This window comes from Chaetodon auriga, chromosome 24 (assembly GCF_051107435.1).
Source record: "Chaetodon auriga isolate fChaAug3 chromosome 24, fChaAug3.hap1, whole genome shotgun sequence".
In the NCBI taxonomy this organism is placed as follows: domain Eukaryota; kingdom Metazoa; phylum Chordata; class Actinopteri; order Chaetodontiformes; family Chaetodontidae; genus Chaetodon; species Chaetodon auriga.
The window spans coordinates 7,097,303-7,113,596 of record NC_135097.1 but is presented as its reverse complement, the minus strand read 5'-3'; the positions used below and the strand labels follow the sequence as shown (position 1 = coordinate 7,113,596).

General features: G+C 46.4%; 1 protein-coding gene across 6 annotated transcripts in view; it reads right to left on the bottom strand.

The window, feature by feature from the left end:
• pcdh7b (protocadherin 7b) overlaps positions 1–16,294 on the bottom strand; it is a 109,423-nt gene that overhangs the window by 44,767 nt on the left and 48,362 nt on the right. For 2 of the 6 annotated variants that reach the window (XM_076724858.1, XM_076724855.1), the window contains exon 2: positions 12,913–13,132. The exons of 2 other annotated variants lie outside the window; for them this stretch is intronic. In XM_076724858.1, coding sequence (XP_076580973.1) covers positions 12,913–13,132 — 220 coding nt within the window. The remainder of the gene's footprint in view (positions 1–12,912; positions 13,133–16,294) is intronic. 2 more of the 6 variants (XM_076724860.1, XM_076724856.1) reach the window with 1 other exon arrangement.

The following is a 16,294-nucleotide window of genomic DNA, read 5'->3' as shown; positions in this document are numbered from 1 at the left end:
GTGTGTGCGTGTTATGATGCCGGGCAGCGCGAGCAGGCACATCATCTGGATTAGGACGCTCTGTTTTGTCAGCCCATTGGTGGCGGCGGGCGCATGCCGGGGCGTCTTTTGTCATCACGTCAGTCTCTTCGTGCTGCCTTTTCTCCGTCTCTCTTTTCATGCCCGATAAAAGTCAGAAAAAGTTAACAAAAGGAATCAAAGAAGGGAGCGCAGGAGGACTTTGGCTTCCCTTTGAATGACGCTTCAGCCCTCTGTTGACCATTGCTCATCAGTTTTTCTCCACTTAAAGCTAATCCCGGATGCCCTGTGGAGGCACTTCTGTGACTAGTTCTACAGCCTCCGCTAAAGTGATTGCCTGAGGGTTAGTTTGAGCCGTAGACAAGATAAATGCTATTGTTTTAGCCTTCAAGGTAGTCATTAGTCTGCGGGCGGGACTGCAAACAAAAGGACAGGAAGCAGACAAAGAGTCCCACGCTTTGCCACAAACGCACAGAAACAGGTGTGCCCCATTGCATCTGTTCAAAGGGTTAATCTTTTCTGTAAACCCCCCGAGGAAAGAAAAACAACTCACCTGGCTTTCCCTTCGTCAAATCCCTGCCACGTTTACCTCCATTGTTTGGCTTCAGTGTCACGTTACTCCGCTCGGATTGTGCACACTGATGTGTTTTGACTCTTGGGTGCTTTTTTTTTTTTTTTTTCGTGGTTTAGGTGTGGGCTTTTGACTGCCACTTTAGGTTTTCCTCAGCCCTCACAGGAAGTCGCGCCTCAGGCCGCAGTCACCCGGAGACGTGGCTGGCTGGGCCGCAGCTTTTTTTGTGAGGTGATTGCTGTGTTTTGCAGGGCTTGAAAAGACGGCCGTCGCGGTGAATGGCACACAAAAGGAGAGGAGAATTCATTCCTGCTCCTTGCTTTGTGGCCTTGAGGGTGGAAAAAAGTCCACACCTGGGGCGAGAGGGCGGGATCTGTGTGCGCTGAATGTTTTGGACCCTCCCTCTCGCCTTCACGACCAGGTGCACCCGAAATGACAAACAACACAGAGGAGGGAGCGCCGCGCGCTGATGGAAAGCGATTCGGGGGAAATTTGTCAAGTCATGGGCCCAAGTTGACGCGGCACTTCAATTACTGGCTGCCAATGCATATTCATCCTAGCGTGAGGGGAGGGAAATGGCGCGTGGTGCCCCCCAAAATAATTCCCGAGCTGTCAGCGGGTTGTTTTATTCCACAATGAACCCCCCGGAAATGTATTCCCCGCTCTGGGTGCGGGTGATGGAGAGGAAGAAAGAGAATGAGGCAGATAATGCATTTATGAAAAAGGGAGAGAGAGAAACTAACAAAAGGGTATTTTCTTGTGAGAGAAACACATCTTATAAATGCACGCAGGCTTTTCCTTTATGTGGCTTTATGCAGGTGCTGCATGTATAGGAATAAACTGCTCACATCGTCAGCCGAGAGAGCACAATAGCGAAAAACACTAAAGCTCTTAAATGGGTCAACAATGCATAAGCAAGCAGCTCCGCGCTCACAAGAGAGAAGCAGGGAGAGTGCAAATATTAGCACACACACGTACACAATTTCCTCCTCTCGACGCACACACCAATTTCAGCCGTGCGAATGGTTCAGCGAGTGTTTGTCTTAAGTAGGGTGAGCTCTCGGCCTTCATAAAACATGTATGCTGCTAATGCTGACCGTTATGTGAGTTTCTTGCCTAGCAGTCGCCAGGGAAACTGGTTCGATGGACTAAATGGACAAGCCTTTGTAAAAAGTCTACCATAAAACGCATTAAGTCACTCACAATGTTGTGTGACGGCTCGGACAAAAACCCTCCCTCTGTTCTCTTTAGACTTCTGAGGGAACTGCAGAGGGATTGTTCAGGGTCAGAAAAATAATGAGCATCTGTTTTTTTTTTGTTTTTTTTTCCCGTGAAATAGAAAAAAAAGGTATCACACATTTACTTTGAGGAGATTTTTTTTTTTTTTTTTTCCAACTAATGCATTGATGATCCTGAGTAATTGTGTCCATGATGGAAGAGAAGAGAGGAAATAATGAAATTCTTCAGCTGAAAGAACTATGGAGGATATTGTCCCTCCAGGTGAATGGAGTGAGCACATGTGCAAGCGTGCATGCAGCTGTAAAAGGAGGTTTTTATGAGAGTTTTTGTGTGTCAAAGCCTTCTGTATGTCTTCCTGTTTGGAGGGGATGTGTGTGTGGCTTGTTATGAAACCCTCCAGCCTCCATGGTGTCAAAGGTCACGGCGTGTGCCACTTGGAGACCTCGAATGCGGCTCTGCCGCAGGGAGAGCCTCCTTCTATTAACCGTGTTAGCTTTTCATTTCAATCCTTCCCTCCTTTGCTCCCCACTGCTTCCTCCCTCCCCTCCCTCCATATGAGACACATTAACTGTGTCCTCAAAGGGAGAAGGCGAGAGAGCGGGAGGATAACCCCCTTCTTTCATTGTTACACGCTTTCATCTATTTTTATAAGGCGAAGGAACGGCGGGGCGAGAGAGAGAGAGGGGGAGGAAGGCGGGAAGTAAAAATAAGTTCTGGTGGGCCGCGGCAGTCTTGTTGCACCGATGAGAGTATGATGCATCCCTGCTCGGAGTCATACGCATGTGCAGGCTTGTGTGCACACACAGGTACATGCATGCTTGAAGACAGACACGCACATTTTCTTCAGCATTTAGCACTGATCCACGCCTCTTCCTGTGAGGCACTTGGTCAAGATTTAAAGGGTTAGTTCAGATGTTTTGGGGCTGTATAATCTACTTATGCAGAGTCAGTGTATTACCTACAGGAGACATGCTTCCGGTATGACTGCAGGAGGCTAAGAAATGTACTGCTGTGGATGGGGAGCGGCAGAAAAATGTGTTTTGGCCACTTAAAACAGTGTTTTCACCAATTTACCTTGGCATCAGAGAGCCATTTCTGACAGGAAACAGAAGCCATTATGTTGCTCTCTCTTATTGAGTGACTTCGATGAACACGAAGCAACCCTTTAAAACACCCAAGTCACACATTAGCGCAAACTAACAAACACACAAACAAACCGATCGAGGCAGCCTTTGACTGGAAACTCCTCTGTTCTGCGAGCTAAAATTACTGTTTTTGTCAAAGGAGTCTGGTGGAGGATGTGAAGACAGCACGACTTCTGCAATGCAGCTGTGTTTATTAATACATAAAAAACAAGATGTCCTATCTGTTTAGAACAATACAGTGTGTCACAGTGTGTGCTGCATTAGAGGTCAGGGTTCGGTCCCCTCCCATTATTATTATTGTTATTTGACTCATATGAGAACAGTGATTTTCACCTTGTTGGGTTCCACAGATGCAGTGCAGGAAAGTATGACAGTGTATCTTAAGCTACTCTCCATGTAGCCCACGCAACACACTGAGATCTCCTCACGCTGAAACACACACAATGATTATCATTAGCTTTCTTCATAAAGCCTGCAGCAAAACAAGCATTTGTCTGCATATGTTTTGACACTTTTACAGCATTTAGCTACGTCTCTGAGTCATCAAACCACCCCGATTAAAGACGAACATGATGTAAAATTCCGAAATAATACGACCTAATTGGTATCAATTAGTGGTAGCAGCCTCTGCTGCTGGCAGGGCGAGGAGTTTTCTGACAAAATCCCTTCCCAGAAGGAATGCCAGTTTACAGCCATGCCTGCTGGAGATGTGGCACGGCAAGCTGTTCAGTAAACAGGCACATGTGGGTAAACCCAGACAGGGTGGCAAAAGAAAGCTACAAGAACAACAACAAAAAAAAAAAAGTTTGGAGATTCTTTTTGTACTGTTTTTCTATAGTTTAAATCAGTGTTGGGGACAAAGTTGTGGGCGGCAGAAAAGCGGCGTGAAGTATTGGAATTGTCAAAGGTTAACCTGCTGGCGGGCCAGATGCTACACATACATAAAGTGTGAGAAAACGCTCGAACATGCATGTGTCAGCTCATGCACAAACACAGCCAGAAAAATGCACACAATTTGCAATTCCTACCTTAAAGGTCAAAAAGAGTGTCACTGCTTACATTCAAACTGAGGCGCGCACACACACACACACACACACACACACACACACACACACACACACGTATGAGAAACACAAGGATATCTCTTACCAATTCTGGCAAACCTTCACGAAAATGAACACATTTATGTATATTGGCTGTAAGCGGGTTACATCTGGTTCCAGTTGGTTCTGTTGAGTTTGGCAAAACATGTTCACCTTTTGTGCCTTCTTGGAAAGTTCCGTAATCATATAAACGTGGTGTGTTTCATAATCGGCGCAGCATTCCTCGTGTGCAAAATGAAATTGCCGGCAATTTTTTCAGATGCGTGGAAAGAATGTGTTGAGCAGGAGAAAAGAGTTCCAGCAGAGTTATTATGCAAGAATTTGTGTTTGTGCCTTAACTGTGAGATACGAGGAGGGGGTAGTGAGAGACACTTTGCACATGAAGTATAGTATGTTTGGCGAATGCATGAATGAATGCATGAGCGGCCCCAGCTTGGTGTCGGCCTACAGAATGTGCGAACACCTGAACGTGTTTTTCTGAATTCTGTTCGCTTGTGCTTTTTCAGCGAATTCCCCGAGGTGAGAAAAATGAAAAAGAATGCCTCCATTCTTCGGCTTTCTCAGTGTTCCCTCTCAGATATGCTCCTGGTGTGAAGTTGTCACGCTGCAGCATATGCACATACATATCCATGCAAACACACACAGGCTTGTCCCTTGCAGTGGTCTTCTTTGGATGCTCAGCCCACATCGAGGGATCAGAAAATACTCTTGCATTCGGCGAGAGAGATTATTGGCATCCCTTGCAGCAAGCCCCTCCCATGCGCTAGACCTCACACTGGGAAAGACACGGCACCCACTGCGTCCCAGTGCTGCACACCTGATGTTCCACCATGCACCGGCAAATGTGATCCCTCGCTCTGCGCAACCTGTTCGTCTCATCTTCTCTACAATCATGCACAGAATCTTAACCGGCTGCAGCGACAAAAGAGAGGAAAGTTAGACAGAGATCCAGGGAGGAGGGAAAACAAGCAGAAGACAGAGTGCCTGGGAGGACAGAGGGAAGGAGGGAGCGGAGGGCGGGAGGCTTTGGCTGAGTGCCTTGGAGGTGTTTAATTGTCTTCATTGAGGACCGCCCCACCAGTCCCCCCTCCCCCCACCAAACGCTACACCTGACACACATATACTCGAGCCAAGAAGCGATGATATCGTGAAAGAAGCGCAGGGAGAAAAAAGGTAAGGAGGAGGAATAAAAAAAAAAAAAAGCGAGGTGCATTCCAAATTAACAGCTGTCGGAGATTTTATTCCGAACATAACAAATGCCCGTGCCATTTGGGGAGAAGCCAAATTGCTAGTCACCGCTTCGCTGCACCTAAAAAGGCACAAAATGCACATGGTGGCGTGTATGACTGTAGGCCCTCATTGAAAATACAGTCATGTCTCTGCAGTGCCATGAAAAACCATTCTGCTCTCCTTCTCTTTCTCCTGCAAGTGCCGGCTGGCTTGGGCTTTATCAACAGTGCATCCAGATTGCAGAAGACAATACAGGAGTACAGCAGACATCCGTCTTTGAAGTCAAAATCGACACGTGCACTCCAGCCGACGGAGCATGGCCGCCTTACTTGTACTTTTCAGTGCAAGTGCTTGACAATAACCCCTTTTAAAACACATTTGCTGCCCTTTTGTGTCTGACAATGGGTCACATTCCGTACATGCGCAGCTGTAAGTGCAATAATAAAGTGGCCGCACTTTTTCTCTCTCAAACCAAATGTCCATCACGGCTGTGTGATGCCTCTCTGTTTATCTGTGTTCGTAAGCCAGCTGAATGGCTTTTTTAATCTCTGTCAGGAGTGGGTGTCAGTCCGCCTCTGGCTCCACAAAACACCACAGCAGCAATTCCATTATCCGCACTCGGACTTCCACAATATGTGCGTGCGTGTGTGCAGAACATACATACATCAGTTGTTGGTAAAATCCATTTTGAACTCTCAATCGTTTCGCACCTGAAGTCTTAACAAAGCTCCTCTTTAGCTTGTCTCCTCCAAATTATTACTTAAGCATCGGTTCATGTAAAGTACCAAAAAACTGTCACTGAAATTTCTTCCTGCTTCCAAATCCGCTGCAGCTGGATGAAATATTCATCTGCGAAGCTAAAACATTGAAAAATTATGGCTAAAAATTGCAACTTTCACTCGAGTTGAGGGGTTCGATTGTGGTCCCTTAAAACAGAGATACCAGAGATGACTTGGCACAGGTTGCATGTGTTGAAGGGTTATGAGCAATTATAACTAAAAAAAAAAACAAAGATTCTTCCCTCAATTCAGAATCTGCATGAAAAACAAACAATGATGTGTTGCAGAAATATGATTTCTTTTCTGCTGTTAGTCACCGTCGCCCCTCAAATTCATCTTGTGACTCCTCTGAGGGCTCCGAGCCTCACGTTGGGCACCGCGGCTCTCCATAATCCACACAGCAGTTTTCTCAGGGACAATTTCTCTGCTAGAAACTGTCCACGGCGCGGTTTGAAGATTATCCACAGCAACCTGGACATCGTTTATGAAAAGAGACGCCGCTGCTGAATCTTTTAAAACGCGCCTTTTCTCAGCGCTCTTCCATTTCACTGCTGCAGGAATCCCCAAACTCGGGCAAATAAAACTATGTGCATGGCTACACAGCAATAGAAGCAAATGAGAAAATAGCTTCCTTTGCAATTTGGGTGAAATGATCCTTTAACAGGGAACACAAATAAGCGGTCGACGCGTTCCCTCCATATTCCTCGGGTCTCTGCACTTCAGAGCAGGTATCTTCTCGAGCTTAATTCGACCCGGGCGCTGCGCTCGGGGTGTTAAGGCGGCGCCGGGTGGGCTTTGCAGTCCATGTGTGCCCATGTGGAGAGACAGAGAGGAAGACAGGGCTGTGGATGTGACACTGGGGTATGATTTGAATACCTGCCTGCTCTGGCTGAGCAGTGATCAATCATCTCTCTGTCAAGCGCCACTCCCTGCTGGCAACTCCTCCATGCATGTAACCCCATCCCTCACTTTTTCCTTCTGGTTCCCATTCTCTGTCCCTGTCCTGTGTTTTTTTTTTTTTTTTTTTCCCCTGCATTCATTTTCCCTCCATCTCCTGGTCTCTCTCCAACCTCCCATCCTTCGATCCATTCCTGGGCTCCTGCGCAGCGTGTTACTCATTTACTCTGCCTTGCCATGCTTCCCTCTCTTTACCTTCCCCTCTGTGCTTTCTCTCACATCAACTCACCAGGCCCTCTTGTTCTTTCTGTCTCCCTCGCTGTCGCCTTGCCTGAGGATATCGCGGAAAGAAATCAGGGGCGTGGGGTAAAGGGACAGATGGAGATGAATGAGAGACACAAGGCAGAAGACTGCAGGGACACACACACACACACACTCACACAAAACCCTGCTGCAAAATGTGCGAGCGTCCAAACCTTTCACACACTCTTCAGATGTAACTTATCATCACTTCTTTCATTTCTGCCCAGACTTTAATTTTAAAATTAGTGTTTTTTCCTCGTGTGAACACGTGGACTCTGTGACCTTGGGGAGGGCGATGTGGGGGGAAAAGCATTTGTAACATGCTGATTGATAGCGTGAGTGCCTTCCGCTGGGTGATTTTTCACTACACCGCTCTCCACCGGGTGCTGATGGGCACACACACACACACACACACACACACACACACAAACACACTTCCATCCCTCCACCAAGTTGAGGGAAATCAGACCTAAGACCAGTGCTGCTGCTGCTGCTGCTTCTCGGCTCTTGAAATATGAATGGTTTTAATTAAACAAACTCGCTTTGCCATCTGGCCCTACAATTGGGCTCGCCTAATGAACACACACACACACATGCGCACACGCAAACACGCATGCATCCACATTATCAACCAGGCTAAGCAGCATTCCTACGGGCAAAGCTTCGTAAATAGAGAGAAACAACAACAATGAAGTGATCTAGTGAGGTGCTTCACAGGGCTGGACAATGATGCAGTGCCTCATTGTTCTGAATGAGGAGTGTGTGTGTGTGTGTGTGTGTGTGTGTGTGTGTGTGTGTGTGTGTGTGTGGGTGGGCATGTGTGTGTGAGAGAAATGGCTCGAGCTTATTGTTTTTATGTGACTGAGCCTGTGTGCATTTGTCTGTGTAAACCTGTACATTTTCAGTCTGTCTGCGTTTTTTTTTTTTTTTAACACTTCGAGCTTGTGTGTGTGTGAAGGCTCAGACAGCGCCCGCACTCGCCGACTACCTGACTGATAACTGCTGTGATGTGCCACTTGTCCGTCCTCTCCATTGGGCCGGCTAGCCAACCCTAAATGATGATGTTTGTAATCCAGCGGTGGTACCCCAAGATTTCTCAGCAGGAGAGACAGGAGAGATGGAGTCTGGTCTGTGTGTGTGTGTGTGTGTGTTTGTGCTGGGGGGGGTGGTTGTCTGGCAGCCAAAGCACAGAAACGTGGGAGGCATGCTAACGTTAGCAGCCGGTAGGACGTGCTATTACTCTCTTAGAGGCTACAATAAATTTGCACTATTCATCTGTCTTAGCAGCAAGCATAAACAAAATCAGACATCAGCCTCTGTGAGAAGCACTCAGTGATGTAGTGGTGAATAAAAAGTTGAGAAAACAAATTTATAGCCTCCTGTCTGCTGGTGATCATCATAAGGCACAAATAACCCCTGAAATTATAGAGAAAATAGTCCCTTTTAAAAAGCATAAACTCTGTTATTACCTTTATGTTAGCAATAGCCACTGGCTGCACAGCACATAGTGTGAAGTCTTGGTTGTATAAAAGAAGGTATGACTCATGCTATGGATCAAATAGCATAGATCACTGGAAGCATGACCCACAGTAAAAAGCACAGCACACTGCAACGTTCATGTGCTGAACAGTGTTACATCTTCAGCGCCGGGAGCGGTTCGATCAGATTCGCGCACAACAACGCTTTGCACACCACACTCGTGATGAAAGGGCAACGTGAAAGCATGTTATTTTGCAGTGTACATGAACTAACATGGCAAGAACTGAAGGAAACTCTCCCCCCCCCCTCCCCTTTCCACACCAATGTGGAGATCAATAATAGAGCTCAAAGTCTTTGACCCAACGATAACACCGTGCATCTGGAAGGACTCTTTGACATCCATAACGGCCTAATCGGGTGTTTGACTCCAAACGCTCAGCGTTTATGAATATCTGATGAGCACCGGGGTAAGCTTATGAATAAGTGAGGGGCCCAGCTGTGCATCAAAAAGATCAAGACTTCATGAAATGTACCAAATAGCAAGGCTGAGCAGCATGTGGAGCTATGTGCTGCTCAAGAATTACGCTAAAATGGATGTGTTTGTTCTGAGAAGCTAACTAAAGACTACAAACTGAATTCTCTGTGCAGAGCTCAGCTGAACAAACTCAGAAACATCTGTAAAGATGCAGCACAATTCTCCTCAGCTCCTGACATGCAGTTTTTGACTGTGTTTCGCTCTGCTGGAACAAAGCCTATGAAGACAAAACTACAGAGGAGTCTTGTCTGATGGTTTGTGCAGTGTGGAATGGGTCAAGAATGTGTTCATATTCCCGCGGTGACCCCAACGCTCCCTGTTTTGAGTCGGTTCTGGAAGAATCTGCCTTGGATGGAGAGGTTGTTTTTTCCTTTTTTTTTTTGACACTCCCCATGGAAAGAAGTCAACCAGCAGAAAATAATAAAGTTCGAAACCTGACCTTGATGAAGGAGATGAGGGAGAGAAAAGACGGTCCCTCGGCACATGTGTGCAGGGTGGAAACAAAGGAAGGATGAAGAGTGAAAACTGTGTGTGTGTTGTCTTCACGTGTGTTTGTCTGGGTCCATGTTAGTACGGATGCCTGCGTGTGTGTGTGTGTGTTCTGGGGCAATGATTGCGTGCGTGCATCCATGTGTGTGAGGCAGACGGGCAGCTGTGGCAGAGGACGATTGTTCCTGGACATTGTGTGAACATCGATCGACAAAAAGCAGGGGGAAAAAAGCACGGAATCAAAAAAGGGACACAAGCCTTTGTCCGTGTTTCACCGCCGCACAAAGCGACGACAATCAGACGTGATGAATTGGTAGCATGCTGAATGAAAAACAAAAATCAAATCCTCAAAGTTCTCAAAATGACACTCATGCTTCCGGAGCCAAGGTTGAGATTTTCATCTGCGCGCACATTCACACCTCCTGTCCCTGCTTCATTCTGCTCTGGTCAAAAAAAACAAAACAAAAACAAAACAAAAAACAAAACACACACTCTCGCCATGAATCAGCGTCGCATTACGCACGTAAATGCCTGCAATTACCTGTCGCTAATGATGCCCACGCCGGCACTGAGCACCACAGCAAGCCATCTGCTAACTTTTGTTCTCCCTCTTTGCTCATAACTCCCTAATTTTCTAAAAGGAGCTCGGGCTTCAAATGGAGCAAATGCAGCGCTCATGGTGTCTGTGTGTGCTCTGGCTACAACACGAGGGGGAGCGCTAATGACTGTAGTTAGCATCCCTCAAGAGGCTGGAACAGTTTGCCAATATTTGCCCTAACCTTAGATGATTGCATTTACTTTACTCTTAGGTATTTAGCCAATGCCCTTACCCAGAGCGACCCAGCAAAAGTGAGTGAACAGCGGCTCAACGTCTTCCTCAAGGACAGAAACACATGGCTGCGATTGAATGACAGGACCTGGACCAATTACAGTTTCTCAGACCGCAAGGCCACCGTGCTGCCTGCCTCAATCCAGATCATATCTCCTCATAGCCTCGCAGCGCAAACTGTAAGGACTCTTCGAAATGTGCTGCGAAGATGGGAGATTTGGAGGTGGATTGGTGATTGAGAACAAAATATTCACACGTGCTCGCTCGCTTGCAATCTCACTTGCGCAGCTGCCTTTCCATCTACACTCACATACACTCACACACACACACACACACACATTGGTTCATCTGATCCCGCTAAAGATAGCGAGCAGCGGCAGAGCATGTTGTTTCTCTTTGGATGGAGACTGATTCATGAATTGACCTTGACTCTGTTCCTCCAACAAATCTCCTCTAAAGCTCCGGTATACTTTGCAACAGCACTCTCTGAAACTGAGGAAGAGGAGAATTAACAACACATGTGCACTGAGCTGAAAGACGGGGATTATGTTGTCATGTGCTCATTGGAAGGTATTTCAAACGGGATTGTATTTCATGATTCATACAAGCTTTTTCTGGTATTCAACATTCAATTTTCAGATTAATTTGTTGGGCTATTTATGCCATTTCTGTTCTCCAGGTGTGTTTGATTGACAGTCTGATCACACTTTTGATCTAACTGGGTTGTCTGCTATCGGCTGTCCCCGTCCAATTACTTTAAGAAGAGACCAAATTGAAATGAGCCTTTTAATTGCGTCTAATTTGGCCAGTGGATGGGTGCCTGTTGTCTGAAAAAGGAGATCTTTTTTTTTCCTCTATATCCACAAGGTAGCCCTATTAGCTCACATGAAAAGTGTTTCAAATCCCTTTTAATCTCCATTAAGGCCAAAATCTGAAGGCGCTCGCTGTGGACACCTCTGCGGCTGCCCATTGGATGCGCACACCTGTCTGGTTCGCTTGACATTCTACCTGCAAAGGGGGACGCTGCAAACCCGTAGCAAGAGATAAGCCCTCTTGTCCAGGCTTCACCACCTGGATACAACACCATCCTGACTACTCTGATCTGAAATAAGTTAAGACATCATCTACAAAACAACTCTATCCAAAAAAGAGAGAGAGAAAGAGAGAGAGAGAGAGTGGATGTGGATCTTTAAGCCATTTGAATATCCTTATCCTAAGCTGCAGTGGGGAAGCCTCTGCACTTAGGCTTAGCACTCTCAAGACAGCTACTCCTTGTTAAGCATCGCCTCAGACTCCAAGACTATGAATGGGACCATTACCCCCATCTCTCACTGCACACTCAGATACATACACACACACACACACTCACACATATTTTGGCCTTGGTTGGAAAACTAGCTCAGACTCGCTGTGAGAAGCTTCTGCAAGGAAAGATACAGTGGAGTACCTAGGGACTGCCTTTACATTAGGCTCCATTGCTCCCACTCACTCTCTCTAGGCTGCAGTCTTTTCACATTACAACCTACAGAACATCAGTTCTATCTCCCAGTTGTCGAAAAATGAACTCCTTCATAAGGGCCTCAAGCCAAACACACACTGCATATCAGCACAGCAGCTATCTGTATGGCTTCTACACAATCCTAGTTGGGTAGTCACCCCCCATTGTTACGCCTCCTTTATTTTATCTCAAGGAATACAGAGTGTAGAGAATTTATATTAAAAAAAAAAAAAAAAAAACTATCCTCAGTCAAGTTGAAATCTAGATGAAAAGTCCAACTCCAATTGTAAAGAAGTCCAAAGAGCTAAAGGGAGAAAGACAAGGCGAAAGGTGTCCATCTAAAAGAATATACCTGTTTTATATAGAAATATATATTCTACAGGGAATATATATATACACACACATATCTATGCAGTATATTATATTCCCTGTGGAGACCCTTTCATCAAATAAGCCTGACGTTTCTGCAACAGAATCATCGGCTTTATAAGAAATCCGGGACCTCGTCTATACATGGTGTACATTTGTGGAAGGGCTTTAGCGTCAAAGGAAGCTACTACATCACAACCTCGACACCACATCGCACCTGACACACGACAGATCTGACTAACCACTGCCAAAAACCTTCAAGTCTACGTGATAAACAAATATTAAAAAGGACAGAACCTCACATGTTTCTGTGTGTTTGCCAGGCTGTCTACCATCGGGGGTGCTACGTGAATGCTCTAGGCAGTATGTGGGTGTGTGTTTCTTGTATCTTAGCGTTTTCTTAATCTCCTTTCAGTGTTTGCCCCTACCATTTTCCATGTGCTCTGCCTCACCGACACTGCCATCCGGCGTTGTCCTCTCGTAGCTGTCCTCTGGCAGGGGAAGGGCGCCCAGCCGGGGGCCCGACGAACTCTTGCTGCTGGGCGTCTCCGACTCGTCCAGGCCGCTGTCGTAGCAGCTCTGCAGCGATCCCTGCTGGTGAGGGTCCTGGGGCTGGCTCACCACCGAGAAGGTCACTCGGCGAAACGGCTACAAGAGAAACCAAACGGCCGGGGGTCACTATAAAAGGGACTGTTTTACTTCTTTTTTTTTTTGTTTGTTTGTTTTTGTATTGTTATTGATTGACGACAGCGAGGGAGTTGATTCCTCTGGGTTTTGGAAAGAGGTTTCGGGTCATGATGGCAGAAAAAAAGGTCAGGAAAAAGGGGGGCAAAGGTAAAGAACTACGCTTCAATCGGAGGAGTGCTAGCTCACAGTGATTAGGGATATCGTAAACCTCCAAGCTAGCTGTGATGCCACTTTCCTGACCCCAAAAATGAGACACATAACCTGATCTGCTCTATCACAAAAGCCAACAAAGACCTTTCATTAACACAAACAAGGTCCTGCTTTTCTCTCACCCTGAAAACTTTCGATAGGAAGACACGGAGGAGGCTGTACAAAGGGAGTCTTTCACAGCCTGACTTGAAGCTCAGGGGACATGGCAGCTGGCTAAACCTCTGTGTTAAACACAACTGAGGAGGGAAGAATGCACCGGCCTCGTTCACTCGTTTATGTGCCCACTAAACAGAGGACGAGGTGAACAAGCTCTGCACGATGTCTGCTTTGACGCCGCTGAGCGAACGATGGCACGCCTCCTCCAGCACGCGTACACGCACAAAAGGTTCTGCTGGACGAGCTGTGCACGCCGTCGATACGTGTAGCCCGCTCGAACACATTATTGAGCAGTGTCCCGAGTTAAGCAGCCACAGAGCATGTCATTAAAGTCGAGGCCTCTTTCTCGCTGTCTCAGTCCGTTTCCCTTCCTCCCTCTTCGTCTCTCAATCCCTGTCTATTGTACAAAGGTAATGGCAGAGAAGGTGGGGGGGGGGGATGAAAGAGGCAGAATGAGCATGAGGCGAGGAATGAAAGATCAGGCTTGGTCATTACCAGAATAAATGGCATAACAAATGGCTAATGCTATTCATTAATTAGATACAAACACAGTCGGGGCTTGCCTCTGTTGCTGCGCATCTTCTCTTCAAAGCCCCTCGCTGGACCTCACCACTCGCTTCTCTTCTGCCCCCCCCCCCCCATCTTTTCCTCCCTCTGTCCTCCTTGTTTCCTTGCTCCATCGTGAGAATATTAAACAGCAGTGAGGCCCATTACTCAAACGTTTTTTTTTTTTCCTTCTCCCTCCCTCTCCTTCCATTTGTTCTCCAAGCGTCTCACTCGATGAAGTAAAACCTGTTATCAGCCCGTGTGATCGATAACCGCGCCTTTAATTTGCGCGTCTGTCCGTAAACCATCAAGCATCATCGTCATTTGATCTGAGAGGCAGATGCCATAACATCATGTCGAGCTTGCGACGTGCAGACAGATATCTTGGCGTGCGTGAACGTCTGCATCTTGAGGAAAAGAGCGGCAAAGGAAGCGGATACAGGAGTGTTGACAGGTCACCTCATGAAGGTGAGCCTCTTTCTTATTTTGCCATTCTGAGACACTTACTGTAAGCACTTCTGAATCTCTGCCAGGCACATACTGTGGAGGATTTTCTTTTTCATAATGAAATTTCCCACAAGCCACTGGGAAAAAAAATGGGCTTCCTTTTGCTCTGTGTGCGTGTGTGTGTGTGTGTGTGTGTGTGTGTGTGTGTGTGTGAAAAAAAGAAAAAAAAGAATCTGCATTTATTTATATATTTCTGCCCGGTTCTCTTTCTCTGGCTGGCTGGCTAACACAGCAATCTTGGCAATAAATCATGTTTCCATGTAATTACAATCAACACTCAACAAATGAATTGGTATAAATATTCATGCAAATTTCACTTGGATAGTCAAACATTTGTTGCATAATTAAAACCGAGGCCCAGAAGGAGAACTGCTGACTATAAGTGTAATAACACTTGAAGAGATGTTAAGCTATTAAACCATGCTTTTTTATGTTTTTTTTTTTGTTGTTGTTTGTTTTGTTTGTTTGTTTGTTTTAACTCAAATTCTCTCAAACACTTGTTTGGTGCGAGGTGTGTGTTAACAAGTCCCACAGCTTGTGTGTGGTCGGAAAGAAAGTGCTTTGTCTGGATCAGATTTAGTGGAGTGCCGCACTCCTCGGGAAACACGGTTTTCTAATGATACAAATTAAACGACCGTTGCCTAATGAATTGCTGGCGAGAGCGTAGCAAAGAAAAGAAACACTCCAGCAAGCTCGCACTGAGGGAAAATTGAGTTTGGGAGAGAGAAAAGAAGCTGACGGGAAGAGGGGGGGGAAAAAAGTTAAATGAACAAATAGATTTTATTCACCTGAATTTCCCCTTATTTTCACTGGAGGGAGAGCGAGATACAAGAGGGAGAGAGGAAAAAAAAAGCTAATTTGTTTGCAGACCAGAAATGGAGTTCATGCAGAGATCGCCGGAGGCTTTGGATTAGAATCTGCAGCAACTACCGTCTGCACAGCGACCTTCGCTCCCTTCATTCTGTGTCTTTTAAATAAACGAATAAAATAAAAAAGCGATTCTTTCTTAGTCATTTTTCCCTCATGTTTGTGTCTAGGTGTAGGTCTCGGCAGTAGCCGGGGAAGAAAAATGAATTGTCCAGCATGACGTGTGAAATCACATATGGCTTTCTGCTTGTCACAACCGACGCTTTTTTCCCCCCATCTCTTTCAAGTATTCAAAGGGAAGACAATTTGGGGGCTCGTCACATGGCCAAACCACAGGGAAAAATTAACAAAATTATCTGCCATGCACACACGCACGGTCGGGGTTGACGGCTGGAGTTTCACCGCCCCGAGGATACTTTAATGCATGAGCGATGGCGAGGGAGATTTTACATTGTGAGAAATAAAAGCAGGCCGTGGGTGTTACAGTGAAAGTGTTCCCCTCGCTGTCTGTCCACGCTGTCATATGGCACAGAGCTGACCCCCTCTCACCAGACACTGGCCATTTCCAGACCCGGTGCATTTGTTAAGCCTGACTTACTACATGCCCTTTGATGCCGATCCCTCTACCTCCCACCCTGACCTCCTGCCCTCTTGGTCCACGCAGCTGCCAATCAATCTCGCAGTGACCGAGCCAGAAACGCAAGCGCACACACATACACAGATGCACAAAAATGTCAGGACCCCAGACCTGTTTAATTTTAAAGGAGAGACGAAATATTTCTGAAAATATACTTGGCAGCCGATGCAGGTTATTGACTGTCTGTTGTGTGATGCATG